The sequence below is a fragment of the Herpailurus yagouaroundi genome, unplaced genomic scaffold (assembly GCF_014898765.1).
Source record: "Herpailurus yagouaroundi ecotype Mexico unplaced genomic scaffold, PumYag 188, whole genome shotgun sequence".
Classification (NCBI taxonomy): Eukaryota; Metazoa; Chordata; class Mammalia; order Carnivora; family Felidae; genus Herpailurus; species Herpailurus yagouaroundi.
The window spans coordinates 26,464,606-26,483,719 of NW_024412419.1; the positions used below are offsets into that span (position 1 = coordinate 26,464,606).

At 37.4% G+C, this 19,114-nt stretch overlaps 1 protein-coding gene across 3 annotated transcripts in view; it reads left to right on the top strand.

The window, feature by feature from the left end:
- The window catches only part of SLC30A6 (solute carrier family 30 member 6), a 43,529-nt gene extending 24,656 nt beyond the window's left edge, over positions 1 to 18,873 (top strand). For 2 of the 3 annotated variants that reach the window (XM_040496455.1, XM_040496456.1), the window contains 8 exons: positions 472 to 507; positions 1,657 to 1,751; positions 3,929 to 3,977; positions 4,282 to 4,401; positions 9,755 to 9,857; positions 10,724 to 10,771; positions 11,752 to 11,820; positions 17,916 to 18,873. In XM_040496455.1, coding sequence (XP_040352389.1) covers positions 472 to 507; positions 1,657 to 1,751; positions 3,929 to 3,977; positions 4,282 to 4,401; positions 9,755 to 9,857; positions 10,724 to 10,771; positions 11,752 to 11,820; positions 17,916 to 18,419 — 1,024 coding nt within the window. In that variant the 3' untranslated portion in view covers positions 18,420 to 18,873. The remainder of the gene's footprint in view (positions 1 to 471; positions 508 to 1,656; positions 1,752 to 3,928; positions 3,978 to 4,281; positions 4,402 to 9,754; positions 9,858 to 10,723; positions 10,772 to 11,751; positions 11,821 to 17,915) is intronic. The other variant, XM_040496457.1, reaches the window with a different exon arrangement.
- The last annotated feature ends 241 nt before the right edge of the window (positions 18,874 to 19,114 follow it).

A 19,114-nucleotide genomic window follows, 5' to 3' on the forward strand; every position in this document is an offset into this window, starting at 1 on the left:
TTGATAGGATGTCCTCTTCATTTTTCAGACTTTTCTCCCTTCTTTTCACCCTCCTTTTATTACCTAATTTGATGCTACTAAATCCTGGGTAGGTATGAAGGAAACGGGTTCAGTCAGACATGTTTTAATGCTTGGTATAAACCCATTGGAAAAAGTTTGGTGGGGAAGATTGATACTACATATGGAGGATAATTTGTAAGTCTTGCCTGATCACTGTTAATAATCAACAGTTGGTTATCATATTAAAAGATTTTGTTCAGGGCGCCTGGCTGGCTCAGTTGGAAGAGCATGTGACTCTTGATCTTGGGGTCATGAGTTTGAGCCCCATGTTAAGTGTAGAGATTACTTACACAAATAAACTAACTTAAAAAAAAAAGATTTTGTTCACTTATTAGATTAATTCTATATTTAATAAAGCTTTTTAATTTCATAATTTTAGAACTAATTTAATACATTTTTTCTTTCTTTTAGTGCAGAACGCTTTCTGGAGCAGCCCGAGATACACACGTGAGATTTTGCTTTTGACATAACATAATTTACTATTATGTTTGATCCCCAGTTATTGAGAGGTACATTAAGAATAATGGTTACTTTGGCCAGTCATAGGTCAGAGTGTGGCAATATACATTTCACTGATAATTCACAAACAAAATCCCCCAATTCCAAGACTCCTTCTCAGCTTTAACTGTTCCCAAGTCCTTATGTTTTTATATTGCACAGGAAGGCCTTTGTACTCTGGCTTTAGGTCCCTCATTATTTCCAGGCCTAAATCAACACATAAACTAGCCATGTTGGTCTTCTATGATTTAAAATTTGATGCCCAAAATCTTTTAGTAGCACCTTTAGAAAAGATAAAATTGAGCCAGGCTGGCTCAGTCAGTTAGATGTCTGACTCTTGATTTCAGCTCGGGTCATGATCTCACAGTTCTTGAGACTGAGCTCTGCGTCAGGTTCTGCAGAAAGCATTGAACCTGCTTGAGATTCTCCCTCACCCTCTCTCCCTCTGCCCCTCCCCTGCTCACTCTCTCTCTGAAAATAAAAAAATAAACATTAAAGAAATTTAAAAAAAAGGATAAAAGTGTAATTGTCTACTACAGAGTTGCCAAATACATGGACTTTTTCTGTTTTGACCAGTTAAAAAAAATTTTTTTTTCCACGTTTATTTATTTTTGGGACAGAGAGAGACAGAGCATGAACGGGGGAGGGGCAGAGAGAGAGGGAGACACAGAATCGGAAACAGGCTCCAGGCTGTGAGCCATCAGCCCAGAGCCTGACGCGGGGCTCGAACTCCCGGACCGCGAGATCGTGACCTGGCTGAAGTCGGACGCTTAACCGACTGAGCCACCCAGGCGCCCCTGTTTTGACCAGTTTAATTCAGGATACTCTGGCCTGCCTAGTATCTTGTAAACCATATACCATTGCATTTATATAAATTTATAACAGCAGTTACCTGTAGGAAGATACTGTTCATGCTGAGAGTCCGTTTTTGTCCTGTGTAAGATGGAACTCGAAAGCAAGTTCAGAGCCTGGCTCCACAAATCCCAAACCACTGCAGCAGATGACTCTCCCTTCCCATCTCCTAGTCTGTCTGCATGCTGAAATTACGTGTTGCTATTACCAAGAAAAAATAATGGTAAATGTTATTGTTCTTTTTAGGGGAAGATTATTAGTTGGTACTTTTGTGGCTCTTTCCTTCAACTTGTTCACAATGCTTTCTATTCGGAATAAGCCTTTTGCTTATGTCTCTGAAGGTATGACTTTTATTTACCATTAATAAAAAATCCAATTCATCTCTCATAAAAACAAGTCCTGTGTTTGTTTTATTAACTCACATCACCTAGAAAGCTTATCCTGAAGAGAAGAAAGAACTATCCTAGAGGTTCTCAGGTCTTTTCTGAGTAGAGAATTACAAAACAAAATCTTATTAGTTCAAGCTTTAAAAGAATGTATTACTTTAAAATGAGCAGAACTGACATATATTAAATTGTATGTGATGAAAAATTACATTTGCCAAATAACATGAGTGGGATTTTAGATGTGTCACCTACTTAGAAAAAATCTATTGCACACATTTTGGAAACATCAGTATACTTCAGATGGTTGATAGGCTCTTTGCAAATAATTGTATTCTGTTAAGTAAGTTCCCAGGAACTTCTCTGTGTCAATGGTGGATGGGCATATATTATAAAGTAGCATATATATTTTGAAATATTCTTTTATTTTCAAGTCTTTAAAAATTTAGAGTGTTATTTCTCTTCAGTAGTTAAAATTATTGTTATTTTTTGGTAATTTCCATGTTCTGGATTCCCACTAACCCACAAAGGGTTGAACACTGATTGGTGGAGAAGTGAGGTAAAAATAAAAGTGGGCTGTGTGCACAGACCCACACTTTGAAGCAAAGATAGGAGAGGATCTTTTTAGGTCCACTGACTTGAACACTAAGACAATCAAGAGAAGAAAGTTTTCTGAATTTCCCATTCAAATTTAAATACCTTCGTGAATATTATGAAGCGTCAGTTGTATTTGTATGAATTAAAGTTTTAGAATTACTGCATGAACTAGAAAATATGGTATTTGTGATGTCCATAATTATTTTGAAAAGAAAAGCATAAGTTTTTAAAATAGTATAATGTTCACTCTAGAGATTTTAAGAAGGTACAAAGATTTAGAAATTATCTCTCCATAAAGATGAGAAAGATCCAAGTTTTCCTTTTATAAATAATGCTACAATCTGCTTTCTGATATCACATTTCTTTTATGCATCTGTGAGTCTTCTTCAGGATGAATTCCCAGAGAAATTATAAATGGGTTAGAAATATAATATCTTTCAAGTCATTGATACATATTGTGCCAGACTTATTTCTGGAAAGGCTATCTAGTTTATATTTTCATTAGCTGGATATTAAAGTTCCCAGAAACATTAATATTTGTGGCATTAGTTGAAATTTGAGTGAAAGATAATACTGAGCACTTTCTGTCTACCAGACACAATGCTAAACTCTTTATGTAGATCAGCCCATTTAATTCTCCCTATAACCACATGAGGTAAATAATTTTATTATTTTTTTATTTATTTTTTTTTTCAACGTTTATTTATTTTTGGGACAGAGAGAGACAGAGCATGAACGGGGGAGGGGCAGAGAGAGAGGGAGACACAGAATCGGAAACAGGCTCCAGGCTCTGAGCCATCAGCCCAGAGCCCGACGCGGGGCTCGAACTCACGGACCGCAAGATCGTGACCTGGCTGAAGTCGGACGCTTAACCGACTGCGCCACCCAGGCGCCCCAAATAATTTTATTATTTTTATATTACACTGAGGCACTGAGAGATTAAATCACTTGCCCAAAGTCAAATATCTAGCTAAGAGCTGGGTTTTAAGTTAGATATTCTGGCAATAGAGTCTGCTCTTAACTGCTCTACAATATGGCTTTTGTAGAACCTCGCCAGTCTTTTTTACATCATGTTACACATGAAAAAGTGAGTATTTATATAATCCTGAGATAAATGTAAAAGGATGTTTGAGCCTGGGGGCTACTTGTTCAGGAACAGTAACTGGCAGGTTTCTGCATGTAGCCAGATCCCCTACCTGGCCTTTCTGAGAGCTGGGGAAATTAAGAATTGGTATACCTATAACCCATTCTCAGCACACTGGTTAGGAAGTTCTGCTTTACGTTTAAAGAGCCTTTAAAATTAATAGTACACTGACATATGTAATTCCTCCAGGTCAGTGATATAAATAGTTGAAACTGTTTTTGCTTTATTATCTTGAAGGTATAAAAGAGGGAAAAAGTCTAGATTTAAGTAGCATGTCCTTTTGTAAAATGTTATACAGTCATTACAAAACTTATCTTTTAAATTAAGGAAATCAAGTATTTCTGGTAGTGGTTTATTTTTCTATATAGGTAATTTACATGTTTTCTTCTTAAAGCTGCTAGTACGAGTTGGCTTCAAGAGCATGTTGCAGATCTTAGTCGAAGGTAAGATGTTATGTGGGGTTTCATGATACACATAATTTCAAAGGGATGTACAAGAAATGCATCTGTCATGGGAACTTACATTATTCATTGCTGAGGTTGCTACATGAATCTCACAGATCAAACTTACTCGCCTTTTACTTATTGATGACATAAGATACCTTTACGAGTGAGAGAACTTTGTTCCCACATCCTCTTTGCTTTCTATAAGACCTATGGTACTAAAATACAAGTTGTCTTTCACAAGATTTCCATCAGTGTTACATTGAGGTCTGCTAACGAATACTCTTTGTTTGTTTCTTCATAGCCTGTGTGGAATTATTCCAGGACTTAGCAGCATCTTCCTTCCCCGAATGAATCCATTTGTTTTGATTGATCTTGCTGGAGCATTTGCTCTTTGTATTACATATATGCTAATTGAAATTAAGTAAGTAGTTTTTATTGCTGTCAAGTGGTTCCATTTTGGGGGCCTGACTTTTAAAGGCATCTGTGGGGTAGGTAAGGATTATGCTTACAGCATGTTTGCTTATGGCCTGTGTAGCTTTGGTCAAGTCTTGTCCTTAAGTATCTTCATCTGAAAAATTAAGGGGTAGGATTCAATAAGTATTTTTCACCACAGTCTATAATTCAGACTGGAAAACTACTTAAAGTCCCTACTGCTGACTTGGTGAGTGAAACAGAGAAGATGACCGTGACAGAAGAGGACAGAAGGTGACAGATAAGCCATGGCTACTATTTCTGAGAGAAGGAAGGGGAAGTAGGTATGAAAAAAAATTTTTTTAAGTCAAGCCTTAAAAAAAAAAATAAGAAAAAGGAAAAAAATAAATAAAAGGCAGAACTTTTAGGAAGTATACTTTATAGCTGCTTTAACCTTCCCTAGCATCTTATGACATGTGATTCTTCAACTACCTACCCTTTAAATATTAGGGTTTACTAGAATTGGTCCTTAATTATTCTTTTTCCTATTTTGCATACTCTTCTGGAAGATTACATTCAATTACTCGTTTTTATTTACCACCTCTGTGAGTTTCCCAAACCATTATTTCTAGTCCAGATGTCTGTTGAATTCCAAAAGGCGTATCTTACATCTATTCATGTCTACATCAGCTGAACCTATTTTCCCCATCCCCAAAGTGGTTTTTTCTTATATTTTCAACCTCAGTGAATAATACCACTACCATCTATTCTGTTGCATTGTTTTTTTTCAATGTATATTAAAACTTGAACCATTTTTAATCATACAGTTCAGTTGCATGAAGTACCTCACATCATTGTGTAACTGTCACCATTGTCCATCTTCAGAACTTTTACATCTTCTCCACCTGTAACTCAGTACCCATTAAAGAGTAGCTCCCCTTCCTCTCTTCCCAAAGCCCCTGCTAACCACTATTCTATTTCCTGTCTCTACGAATTTGACAAAGTACTTCATGTGAATGAAATCATACAATATTTGTCTTTTTGCATCTGGCTTATTTCATTTAGCGTAATGTTTTCAAGATTCATCCATGTTGTAATATGTATCAGAATTTTCTCCTTTTTTAAGATTGAATAATATTCCATTGTACATACAGAACACATTTTGTTTGTTGAATTATCCACTGATAGATATTTGGATTGTTCCCACCTTTTGGCTATTGTGAATAGTGCTCTATGAACATGGGTATACAAATACCTGTTTGAGTCCCTGCTTTCCATTCTTGTGGGCATATACCCAGAAGTAGAATTGCTGGATTATAGGATAATTCAGCGTGTAATTTTTTGACGAACTCCAGTGCACTCTTTTTAAAAAAATTTTTTTAATGTTTATTTATTTTTGAGAGAGACAGATACAAAAGCTTGAGTGGGAAAGGGGCAGAGAGAGAAGGAGACACAGAATCTGAAGCAGGTTCCAGGCTCTGAGCTGTCAGCACAGAGCGCAGTGCAGGGCTCGAACTCACGAACGGTGAGATCATGACCTGAGCCGAAGTCCGACGCCCAACCGACTGAGCCACCCAGGCGCTCCCCCCGACCTTTTTTTTAAATGTTTAACTCCAGTGCACTCTTAAATATCATACTTCTCCCCTCTCACCTCTCCCAAAGCCGGTTCTAATTGGTCACCTGGTCTTGAATTTGTTTTTTTTGTATTTTAAAGTTGTAGTCATCATGCTGTACAGTACATCCCCAGAACTTCTGTGTCTCATAACTGCAACTCAATACCTTTTGACCACCTTCACCCATTTCTCCCCCACCCTCAACCCCCTGCATTTGACAGGCACCAAACTCTTCTGTGTTTCGCAGGAGTTTGGATCTTTAGATTGCACCTGTAAGGGAGATCATAACAGTATTTGTCTCTCTCTACCATGTTGTTGTAAATGGCATGATTCCCTCCCTTTTTTGGCTGAATAATTCTCAAGCCAGTGTGTGTGTCTGTGTGTGTTTATAGGTGTGTGTATCTTACATTTTTTTATCCCTTCATCTGTTGGTGGATACTTTGCTTGTTTCCATGTCTTGGCTATTGTAAATAATACTCTTATCAGCCAGTCTGATTGGACCTTCTTTTTTAATATTTATTTGTCCTCTCTTTCCCGTTTTCATTGCTGCTTCCCAAATTGAGGCCTTATTATTTCCTTGGTCTAATTACAATAGTCTTCTGGTCTTCTGTCATTGTCATACATCTCTAGTTATTTTCCATTTTGCTACTAACGTCATCATTCAAAATTGCACCTCTGGCCATAATATTTTCCTGTTTCAAAATCTTCCTCTTTGCCTGTTAAAAAAATAAAAGCTTGGGAATGCAAGCTGGTGCAGCCACTCTGGAAAACAGTATGGAGGTTCCTCAAAAAACTAAAAATAGAACTACCCTATGACCCACCAATTGCACTACTGAGCATTTATCCAAGGGATACAGGTGTGCTGTTTTGAAGGGACGCATGCACCCCAATGTTTACAGCAGCACTATCAACAATAGCCAAAGTATGGAAAGAACCCAAATGTCCATCGATGGATGAATGGATAAAGAGGATGTGGTGTATATATACAATGGAGTATTCCTCGGCAATCAAAAAAATGAAATCTTGTCATTTGCAACTACGTGGATGGAACTAGAGGGTATTATGCTAAGTGAAATTAGAGAAAGACAAAAATCATATGACTTCACTCATAAGAGGACTTTAAGAGACAAATCAGATGAATATAAGGGAAGGGAAACAAAAATCATATAAAAACAGGGAGGGGGACAAAACAGAAGAGAGTCATAAATATGGAGAACAAACTGAAGGTTACTAGAGTGGTTGTGGGAGGGGGGATGAGCTAAATGGGTAAGGGGCACTAAGGAATCTACTCCTGAAATCATTGTTGCATTATATGCTAACTAATTTCTTTTAATATGAAATTTATTGTCAAATTGGTTTCCATACAACACCCAGTGCTCATCCCAACAGGTGCCCTCCTCAATACCCATCACCCACCCTCCCCTCCTTCCCACTCCCCATCAACCCTCTTTAAGAGTCTCTTATGTTTTGGCTCCCTCCATCTCTAACCTTTTTTTTTTTCCTTCCCCTCCCCCATGGTCTTCTGTTAAGTTTCTCAGGATCCACACAAAAGTGAAAACATATGGTATCTGTCTTTCTCTGTATGACTTATTTCACTTAGCATAACAATGCAGTTCCATCCGCATTGCTACGGAAGGCCATATTTCATTCTTTCTCATTGCCACGTAGTATTCCATTGTGTATATAAGCCACAATTTCTTTATCCATTCATCAGTTGATGGCCATTTAGGCTCTTCATAATTTGGCTTTTGTTGAAAGTGCTGCTGTAACCATTGAGGTACAAATGCCCCTGTGCATCAGCACTCGTGTATCCCTTGGGTATATTTCTAACAGTGCTATTGCTGGTTCATAGGATAGGTCTATTTTTAATTTTTTGAGGAACCTCCACACTGTTTTCCAGAGCGGCTGCACCAATTTGCATTTCCACCACCAGTGCAAGAGGGTTCCTGTTTCTCCACATCCTCGCCAGCATCTATAGTCTTCTGATTTGTTCATTTTAACCACTCTGACTGGCATTAGGTGGTATCTGAGTGTGGTTTTGATTTGCATTTCCCTGATGAGGAGTGACGTTGAGCATCTTTTCATGTGCCTGTTGACCATCCGGATGTCTTCTTTAGCGAAGTGTCTATTCATGTTTTCTGCCCATTTCTTCACTGGATTATTTGTTTTTTCGGTGTGGAATTTGGTGAGTTCTTTATAGATTTTGGATACTAGCCCTTTGTCCGATATGTCATTTGCAGATATCTTTTCCCATTCCGTTGGTTGCCTTTTAGTTTTGTTGATTGTTTCCTTTGCAGTGCAGAAGGTTTTTATCTTGATGAGGTCCCAATAGTTCATTTTTGCTTTTAATCCCCCTGCCTTTGGGGATGTGTCAAGTAAGAAATTGCTGCAGCTGAGGTCAGAGAGGTTTTTTCCTGCTTTCTCCTCTAGGGTTTTGATGGTTTCCTGTTTCACATTCAGGTCCTTTATCCATTTTGAGGTTTTTTTTGTGAATGGTGTAAGAAAGTGGTCTAGTTTCATTCTTCTGCATGTTGCTGTCCAGCTCTCCCAGCACCATTTGTTAAAAAGACTGTCTTTTTTCCATTGGATATTCTTTCCTGCTTTGTCAAAGATGAGTTGGCCATACTTTTGTGGGTCTAATTCTGGGATTTCTATTCTATTCTGTTGGTCTGTGTGTCTGTTTTTGTGCCATATGCTAACTAATTTGGATGTAAATTTAAAAAATAAAAAGTAAAACTAAAAAAGAAATAAAATAAAAAATAAATAAAAGCTGTTAGCATGGTAAGGCCCCTACTGACCTCACTGGCCATCCGTCTGTCTATATTTGCCTGTTCCTACTTCTGATGCTGTGTCAGGACTTTCACACCCTTGCACATGCTGCTTCCACTGTCTGTGATACCTTCCTCCCATCATTTCACTCGTCTTTGAAGGGTCAGCTCATATGTCTCTTTTTCTATTTTATAATCCTTTCTGGATTATCCCTACTTCGGGAGGCTTGTCACTCACTCCTTTGTGCATCCCTGTTACCCTATAGGACTTCTCCTTTACTCCCAGATTGCTTTATTTTCTTTACATGGTTATCTCCTGCTATTTCAAAGGTAGGGGCTAGGTCTTACCTCATGTTTCTATTGCCAGTGGGAAAAAGTAAAAAACAACACAAATAAAACAAAAACAAAACATGATCAGCTTGTAATCATTGGCATTGGCATTGGCATTTTGGTCTGTCTTATTAACAGAACAGTCTGAACTACTGATGAGTGTTGCACTTCAGTGACAATGTTCCTCTAACAAATTCCCATAGAATCTCACCTTGTGTAATTCCTGAGGAATTTCAAAAATTCTTGGTAATAATTGGAAAATTATTATTTATAGGAAAATTGTTGGATGAGATACATTAGCCTTCTCTGTATCAGAAATTGTAAGTTGAAGGTTTTTGTTTGTCACAACAAATGAATATATATGAAATCTTTCTCGTTGACAAGTAGATTGAAAATACATAATGAGGAAATGGTCACATTTTTTTTCTTCACCATCTCTTCATGCTGCTTAACATAATTATTATTTTCCACCAAACTTGGCAAGAAAGGATTCTGAAAACTTATTTATTTATTTATTTTGAGACACTCTCTTTGCCAGTGGTGGCCACTTGTGATCAAAGTCCTGTTGTATTAGACAATGTTTTGGAAGATTGAATTGTAAGAAGCCCAGTGACGCATATATTTGAGATTTAGAATTGTTTTTTCCTTTTAGTAATTATTTTGCTGTGGACACTGCTTCTGCCATAGCCATTGCTCTGATGACATTTGGCACTATGTATCCCATGAGCGTGTACAGTGGCAAAGTATTACTGCAGGTAAGGGTCCTTTTTCAATGCACATGCTTAATATTAGCCAGTTTTTTCTACCAGAGAGTAAAATTATATGTTCTCTTCTACCAGATTATAAAATTTTTAGCTATTAGAAGGCCCTGTTAGAAATGAACTCAAACAGTGATATCTGAAATCTATACAGTAAGAAGCAGAGGAAATTCTCTTGGCCCATAAAATATGTACAGATCTTCCTGTATAATATAAGACAAAATCAGAAGCTAAAAATATTTTGCCCTTAATAATGTTTCAAGTAAAAACAGTGTTACTTAGAAATATTTTTTACCTATTTATTTTCCCGCAATAAATATGCTTTGGCTATTATATAGTTTGGTTGTGATTGTTTTCTTATTTCCTGTCATTGAATCAGTGAGACTTCTAAATTTCAAACTTAAAATCGAAAATGACAAATTACTCCTTATTTAAACAATAGAAACACCTGTAGACAAGGCTCTGAATGCAAAGGTAGTTTCCCAGGGATGGATGTGTATGTAAGCACTGCTTTCCTTGTGTCTTACCCTCATGCCCTTTCTAAAACTTAGGGGCAGTAGTTTTATCTCCAGAAACTGTAGTAACAATAAGATAATAGTTGTGTCATGCTGTGCCATACAAAAGATTTTTAGTTGGCTGGCTGATTCTTCAAGAGTTGTTTGGGTGTAGAGATAAAAAATAAGCATGGGCTGATGGTTGATGTTGTCCCACTAGTGGAGCCAACTGAAACCTCTCTTCCCTAAATCATGATAGGCTGTCAAACAAAGCAAAGGCTGGTATAAAATCCAAATTTTTATTTTCAGGACTACTGTGCAAAAATTCTTTTATCTCCGAAGTTATTCATATTTTATTTTTTTCTCCAGACAACGCCACCCCATGTTATTGGTCAGTTGGACAAACTTATCAGAGAGGTAAGGTAGAATAGAAAATAAAATCCTTTTAAATTATAATTAGAGAATGGAAAGAATGGGTATAAATGATACTTTACTCAGCCCTATCTCTATTTTATTTTAGGGGAGTTTGTGTTCTTTATACTAAATAACACAGTAGTAGATATAAAATAGTGACAAAAGTATAAAAATTTGAGGAATTGCTCAGTCTGGAAACTTGAAGTAAATGTGGAAGGGAAGGTAATGGTCTAGAGACCACACTACTAGCTGTGTTAATGCTATGGTTTTTATGCGTCTATATTCAAATCTAGAATTTTGATAGAAGTCAAAAACTACTTTTACATGTTGATTGCTTCATCACTTAACATTGATTTGTGAGTTTAGATTTTGTATTGTATAAATACCCACCAGCTTACTAATTGAAGGAATAAGATAATGTAATTATTTCGATTTTGAGAATATTTCAAACTATTGATTGTTGGTATCACAAAGGCCACTATTTATCAATATAGCTGGCTGTTTGTCTCAGCCTGTGTTATACCAATGGGACATACACTATATATCTGGTCTTGGAATTTCCTCTTGGTCCACATTCACATAACATCCTGTGTTGTGCAGAAATTTGCTAAAAGGAAGAAATGATAGAGAAGAGTCCCCAAAAGGGGGAAAAAATCTAATACCACCAGTGCTGGATATAAATATGTGACATACTCACAAAATGAAAAGAACCATCCGCTGTCGAACAAGGTGGTGGTGAGGGTAGGTGGTAAACACCTGATTCTAAAAGGATTGGGCCAGACGAGAAACGGAACACAAGGCCTTGGCTCACTACTGAACAAGTAAAATGATACATTGAGTGGTCTAGGACTTCTCTTGGCTAATGAGTGTCTTCATGCAGGATTTGGCCAGGTCATTTCTAGGCTTAGGTCAAGTCCATAGTGTGACTGAACTGTGTTGGATATGTCAAATATAAACAGCCCAGTTTCTTTGTTTTTGATTAGGTATCTACCTTGGATGGAGTTTTAGAAGTTCGAAATGAGCATTTTTGGACCCTAGGTTTTGGCTCACTGGTATGTTTTCCATATTAATATAGTTGTAATTTAAAACATAGTTTATATTAACTAACTTGGATGTTGATTAAACAATAAAAAATTAAATAAATAAGTGAAACATAGTTTATAATTTTTAAAACTAAAGAAAGTACTTCTTCAAATTAAAAAAAATGTTTTAATGTTTATTTTTTGAGAGAGAGAGAGAGACAGACAGAGCATGAGAGGGGGAGAAGCAGAGAGAGAGGGAGACACAGAATCTGAAGCAGGCTCCAGAATCCAAGCTGTCAGCACAGAGCCCGATGTGGGGCCTGAACTCCCAAACTGCGAGATCATGCCCTGAGCTGAAGTCAGATGCTTAACCAACTAAGCCACCCAAGAGCCCCAACTTCTTTAAATTTTTATAGAGCCTTTGATTACCATTTCTGTTTAATAGAGTCTAAAATGTAGATGGATTCAGTAACCTAATTGATATTAGTTGAGGGATATTTTTCTTTTATTTTTTTTTCAAACTACTGTTTTGTTTTTTTTATGTTTATTTTTGAGAGACAGGGAGAGCGTGCATGCGTGGAGGTGGGGGCACAGAGAGGGAGACACAGAAATCCAAAGCAGGCTCCAGGCTCTGAGGTGTCAGCACAGACCCCCATGTGGGACATGCACTCACAAACCATGAGATCATGACCTGAGCCAAAGTCAAGACGCTTAACCAACTGAGCCACCCAGGCTCCCCCCCCATGTTTTTGATATTAACCTTAAAAATAAGACCAGTTATTTTACTAGCAAAAATGAGTTTATTTTGGAATAGCAGAGAATTGCAATTCGCGATAAGCAAGCTACAACAAAACAATAGGCAAGTCTGAAGAACAAAGCAGAGGAACAGTCTGCTATAGAGGAAAGGGGGAAGTTGAAAGGACTGTTACAGATGAAAAATCCAGTGAAGTAAACCAGGAGTTCAAGTGCAGTGGCTTTCACTGCCTGAGTTGTATTAGTCTCTCATTGGCTGGGCTTTTGTCAGAGAAGGAGGAAGAAAACCTCTTTCCTCCTGTTGATGTTATAAAGAAGTAGCTAAAGTAGAATGGACTTCACCTCTCTTCCTGTTGAGTCTACAATTGACTCGGGGTAGTAGGGGTTGAGAGACTCTCCCTTTTGGCCTCCCATCTCCCATTTTAATAAGGTTTTCCTTTTATTAATTTTTGCGAATCCAGTCTGGACCTATTACCAGAGAGACAGTTATGGCATGGTTCCATTCCTGTGTCAGGAATGATGAGGAAAATACAGAAAAGTACTCTGGAAAAAAATTTAATCACCATAATCCCATCATATAGAGATGCCTGCCAGGATGTTTTCTTATTTATACTTACCTATTTTCTCTCCTTAGAAAACGAAACTATGTGGGGCCTCTGGGTGGCTCAATCGGTTGAGCGCCAACTTTAGCTCAGGTCATGATCCCCCAGTTTGTGGGTTCTAGCCCTGCGTTGGGCTCTGTGCTGACAGCTCGGAGCCTGGAGCCTGCTTTGGATTCTGTGTCTCTCTCTCTGCCCCTCCCCTGCTCATGCTCTATCTCTCTCTCTCTCAAAAATAAATTAACATTAAAAAAAAATGAAACCATGCCGTTTATATTTTGCTCTTTTCACTTAATATATCGTTTACAGTTTTCTATGTCACCAAATAATTACTTTTTTGGTCAAATATTTTTTTCTCTCTTTTTTAAAATTTTTGAATGCTTATTTGTTTCTGAGAGGGAGAGAGAGAGACAGAGTGCAAGCGGGGAAGGGTCAGAGAGAGAAGGAGACACAGAATCTGAAGCAGGCTCCAGGCTCTGAGCTGTCAGTACAGAGCCTAACGTGGAGCTTGAACTCACAGACTGCAAGATCGTGACCCAAGCCGAAGTCGGATGCTTAACTGACTGAGCCATCCAGGGGCCCTAATTTTTTTTCTCTTGAGTGTGACTTGATCTTTGCCTAGATACTCCAAGACTTTTTTTTTTTTTTAAGTCCAGTAAGTTCACTGGACTGTGTCTTGGTGTTGGTCATTTTGGGTCAGTTACTCCAGGTTTGCATTAGAGCCTTGCAGTAATGTTACTGCAAAAAACTTGTTTTATCTTTCAGGAAAGTTTTCTTTAATTGTAATTATTAATATTTATTTTCTCTTGCTTTTAGTATCTTCTTTGGGATCTACTATTGTAAGCACATTGGGTCTTTTATATTTATTTTCTTTCAGTTCCTTATTATATCTTCAGTTCCTTTGATTTTTAAAACTAGCCTTCTCATCGCCTTTTATTCTCTCACAGTAGACCTGTATATTTATTTCCTTTTGTATTCGTTCTAGTCTAGTCTTCATTTCTTTTTCCTTTTTTTTTTAAGTTTTTTTATTTTGAGAGAGAGCAAGTGAGTGAGGGGCAGAGAGAGAGAGGGAGAGAGAATCCCAAGCAGGCTCCACACAGTCAGTGCAGCGCCCCATGTGGGGCTCGAACTCACAAACCATGAGATCATGACCTTTGCCAAAATCAAAAGCAGGATGCTCAATGGACTGACCCACCCAGGCGCCCCTAGTCTGGTCTTCATTTCTCAAGTGATTATTTTTCTTGTTGTTGTCTCATTTTTGAGGTATTTTTTTTTAATGTTTAGTTTTGAGAGAGAGAGAGAGAGAGAGAGAGAGAGAGCGAGCAGGGGAGGGGCAGAGAGAGAAGACACAGAACCCGAAGCAGGCTTCAGGCTCTGAGCTGTCAGCACAGAGCTCAACATGGGGCTTGAACTCAGGAGCTGTGAGATCATGACCTGAGCTGAAGTTGGACGTTTAACCAACTGAGCCACCTAGGGCCCCTCATTTTTGAGGTTTTTGAATGCTGATTGATACTGTTTTATGTGTTTCATGTCTTTCAGCTTCTTTTGAAAAAGTAGGTCATAGTTCTCATGTGTTTTATAGGTGACTCTTTTGGGCAATCCTTTGTAATCTGTTTTTTTCTTACAATAGCTTTGTGTGCGATTTGGAAGCAGTCCTTTTTGTGTTTCTCCTTTTTATGCAAAATTGTTTTCCTGAATTTTAAAATAAGGAGTGGTTAGGGTAGTGTGTTTGAATTTATGGTTCTAAAGCTCCCTCTTCTGATTGAGTGTGTGAAGTGAAAGTTTTTTCTTTCTCCTGGGTCTTTACCTGCCATTTGTATCTGCTCTTTGTTATCTCTTGTTTCTGCTGTGTTGCTCAATTTGGATTCTGTTCCCGGTTGTTTTTTCTTAATGTGGGGCTTTCTACTGGCAGGGAGCTTGCTTGCTTACTTTGGAGAGCTCACAGGGCTTAGGCTGCTCCAGCTCTTCAGATCTTACGGCCAACTCAGTGTACTCACCCACTATTGAAATGTGCAAATCCCCTCCCAGTTTCCCAGCTGCCTTTCTCAAATTTGCTGCCCTAGATTTCCATTGAGTACAGGTTAGCTGCTTTGAGGTTTTTAGGTCCATCAGATATCCTGTTGCTTCCTCCTTCACAGGTGCTGATACCTTGCAGGTCTCACACCTTAGGATTAGGGTGATTAGGATTTCTTGGGAAAACCATGTTATCTAGTTTCTTTTAAATTTTTTTTTTCAACGTTTATTTATTTTTGGGACAGAGAGAGACAGAGCATGAACGGGGGAGGGGCAGAGAGAGGGAGACACAGAATTGGAAACAGGCTCCAGGCTCTGAGCCATCAGCCCAGAGCCTGACGCGGGGCTCGAACTCCCGGACCGCGAGATTGTGACCTGGCTGAAGTCGGACGCTTAACCGACTGCGCCACCCAGGCGCCCCTCTAGTTTCTTAATAGATGTTGTCCTTAGGTTTTTGGGGTTGATGTCTTAATTTCGGTTTTTCTGGGCATATTTGGGGGAATTTCCAAAAAGTGCCACCATTACTGCTGTCTTTGAAGAATCCCAACATAATTTTTAATGGCTGCAGTTTTACATTATTTTAATATGCCATCATTTACTTAATCACTCCCTTAATGGCATTCCATTTTTCCCTTATAAACAGAGCTAGGATGGACATTTTTGTGGAATCATCTTTGCACATACTTGTGATTATTCCTTAAGATTAATTTTTAGAAGTGGTTTTATGAGTCAAAGGATATTCACACTGGGGTGCCTAGCTGGCTCAGTCAGTATTGCATGTGACTCTTGAACTTGGGGTTGTGAGTTCGAGCCCCACATTGGGTGTAGAGATTAGTTAAAAATAAAATTTTTTTTAAAAAAAGGATATCCACATTTTCATGGCTTTTGATGCAGCCAATTACTTTCCAAAAATGGCTATACCAATTTACATTCCTTTAGGAACACAGTTTGTCTTTAATCATTCTTTTAATTTTACCGATCTTAATAACATAGAAGGTAAGTGTTTATTTAGGTGGGTGGCTTATCCACACAAAGAATTAGGTCACCCAGCTGTTCAGAACATGGCCATCTAACCACTACCCCCAGGTAGTACCTAATTAAGACTAAGGAAAAATAAAACAAGCTTTTGAGCTCCAAGAGTAGTTGTCACAAAAGCCATAAATTAATGCAAACACCATAGTCACAGCAGATTCTGTTCAAGCTCCTGCTCAGAAATGGTTTTCATTTATTTTAATTGCTTTAATTTCCGTAGCAGACTGGAAGAGGTTACAGTGTCTTTTATAGTTTTGTCTAGTGATAACTGTGAGATGGTAGTGGCCAAGAAAAGGAAAAAATCAAAGGTGACTGCATTTCTAAACATGCCTTGTCTTTCATAATAAACTAGAAATAAAATTCAAGCATTATAGATATTTTCTCCATCTTATGATTGACAGTCACTACTGTTAAAGTCATAGATTCAGACACATTGTAAATAAAACAACTACTTGTATTTGACTAATTTATGTGAAACTTCTTCTTCATTATAGTTTTTTATCTTGAAAATCTGAGTTTATCTAGAAATCAGCATTGAGTCTGCTGGACATTTTGTTTCATTTTACTTACTATTTATTTTTACTTAAGTTTCATTATGCAAATGGTACCTGATTCTTAGAAAAATTGTAACTAAGTCAAAGAGAAGTGAACAAAAAACCTTTTAATAATTGTACTATCTAGAGATAGGTGTTGTCACTCTTGGCTATTTTTCTCTCTGTGTATGTTTTAAACAAAATAGAATAATTTAAAAACATAACGTATGATAAATATCTTTTCAGTAAACAGACTTCTAGCCATCATTGTAAAGCCTGGGGTTCTCTATCCTCATAGTAACCCAGGCTAGAAACCTTGAGATCATCTTTGATGAGTCAGTCCATCTCCCTCATCCACTACATCCAATTGGGTATCAAGTCCCCCCACATCTAACCCAGGGAAACTCATGAATCCATCTGTCCCTTTCTGATCCCATTATATTTGTCCTGTTGTGCCCTCTTCATTTCTAACCTAGAGTGTTGCAGTCATTTTTTACCTAATTACCAATCATTCATACCTACACTTTTTCTGAACTGTATTTCTGATTGATTGCTACTATTAAACTCCATATCATGATTTTTAGAGTTCTCTGCTAGCCTTTCTTTTAACCTTACTACCCGTTTTTCTTTCTTTTTTCCATCCTTCTTTCTTTTCTTTTCTCTCTTTCATTATTTTTCTGCCCCCTGAAATATTTGTACTTCTTTATATATTAGTAATACTGCTTATTCTGTCCGAACATGCCATGCATTTTAATTGCTGTTCTCTCAGCTTAGAATATCTGTCTCCACTTTTGAAAATTACATTTCACCATCAACCCTGGATCACATGCCATCTTCTTTACAAATCTTCCTTAATTTGAATTAGCAGCTCTCTTTTCTGCTCTTCCATTGCATTTTCTATATACGTTATATTCTGCATTAGGCTATAACATGCCTGTCTTCCTCCCACATATATATTTTTTTCATATATTTTAAAAAGACACATTTTATTTAGTCACATAATTTTATCAACTCTTCACATTGACAGTCACTGCTGAGTAGTCTTCAAGGAATATCAAGACATGATACTTTCTCTTGTTTAAAAGAAAACACCAAGTACAGTTACAGCTAAATCATAAATAAAATATTTATTTCTAGGGGAATTTTCAATGGTATAATTTTAAGTATCTCTTTCTTATGATGTTTCCCCTTTTAGGCCGGATCAGTGCATGTAAGAATTCGACGGGATGCAAATGAACAAATGGTTCTTGCTCATGTGACCAACAGGCTGTACACTCTAGTGTCTACTTTGACCGTTCAAATTTTCAAGGATGATTGGATTAGACCTGCCTTACTGTCTGGGCCTGTTGCAGCCAATGTCCTAAACTTTTCAGATCATCACATAATTCCAATGCCTCCTTTAAAGGGTACTGATGATTCAAACCCTGTTACGTCGACTCCAGCTAAACCTAGTAGTCCACCTCCAGAATTTTCATTTAACACCCCTGGAAAAAACGTGAGCCCAGTCATTCTGCTTAACACCCAAACAAGACCTTCTGGTTTGGGTCTTAATCATGGACACACACCTTACAGTAGTAGCTTGCTTAATCAAGGACTTGGAGTTCCAGGAATTGGAGTAACCCAAGGATTCAGGACTGGTTTTACAAATATGCCAAGTAGATACGGAGCTAACAATAGAACTGGACAACCAAGACCATGATGTACTGCAAACTAACTTATTTTTATGAGGAACATTGACTCCTTGATTCCGTTTTATTTACTAATCCAGCTGTGCACCGACTGTTCAATCGTTTAAATGATAGAGAATAGTAGGTTTGTTCACATTACATGAAACTGATGAAAGTACCTTTTTGTAAATGTATTTGGGGCTGTGAGAACCTTCTAAATGTTACAGGGTTTGAAATTTAGGCTTCCTTTAGAAAGCGTGTTTCTCTGAATTTAAATTTTGTTATTTGCTTTTGTAGTTGATTGCAGTGTGATAGACATTATAAGAGAACCACTTGATGGAGCAAATCTGTCACATTATTAAAAGTATAATATTTTCTTCAATGAAATTTATAAACATGCTTCTTGAATAATGACATACATTTTAAGAATGGAAAAAAACATCCATTCTGAAAGTAAAAGTCTCTTTTATAGTTTTCCAAACTTAATTGCTACATTTTTTTTGAGGTCCTCTTGGTTTATGTCTTGCAAAAGAAAGAAAAAGTTTTTATCAAAAATTTTAAAGCATATTCTGTCTAGCATAATTTGAAATTTTTAATTATCAAAAATTTTTTAGTTTTTTCATTAAAATATTTCAGTACACTTATAAATAGTCTGTGGTTCTCAAAGTGTTTTATTTTGGTTAAATGAATACCAAATCCTTTGGTAACGTGCAGTGAAGGAATCCAG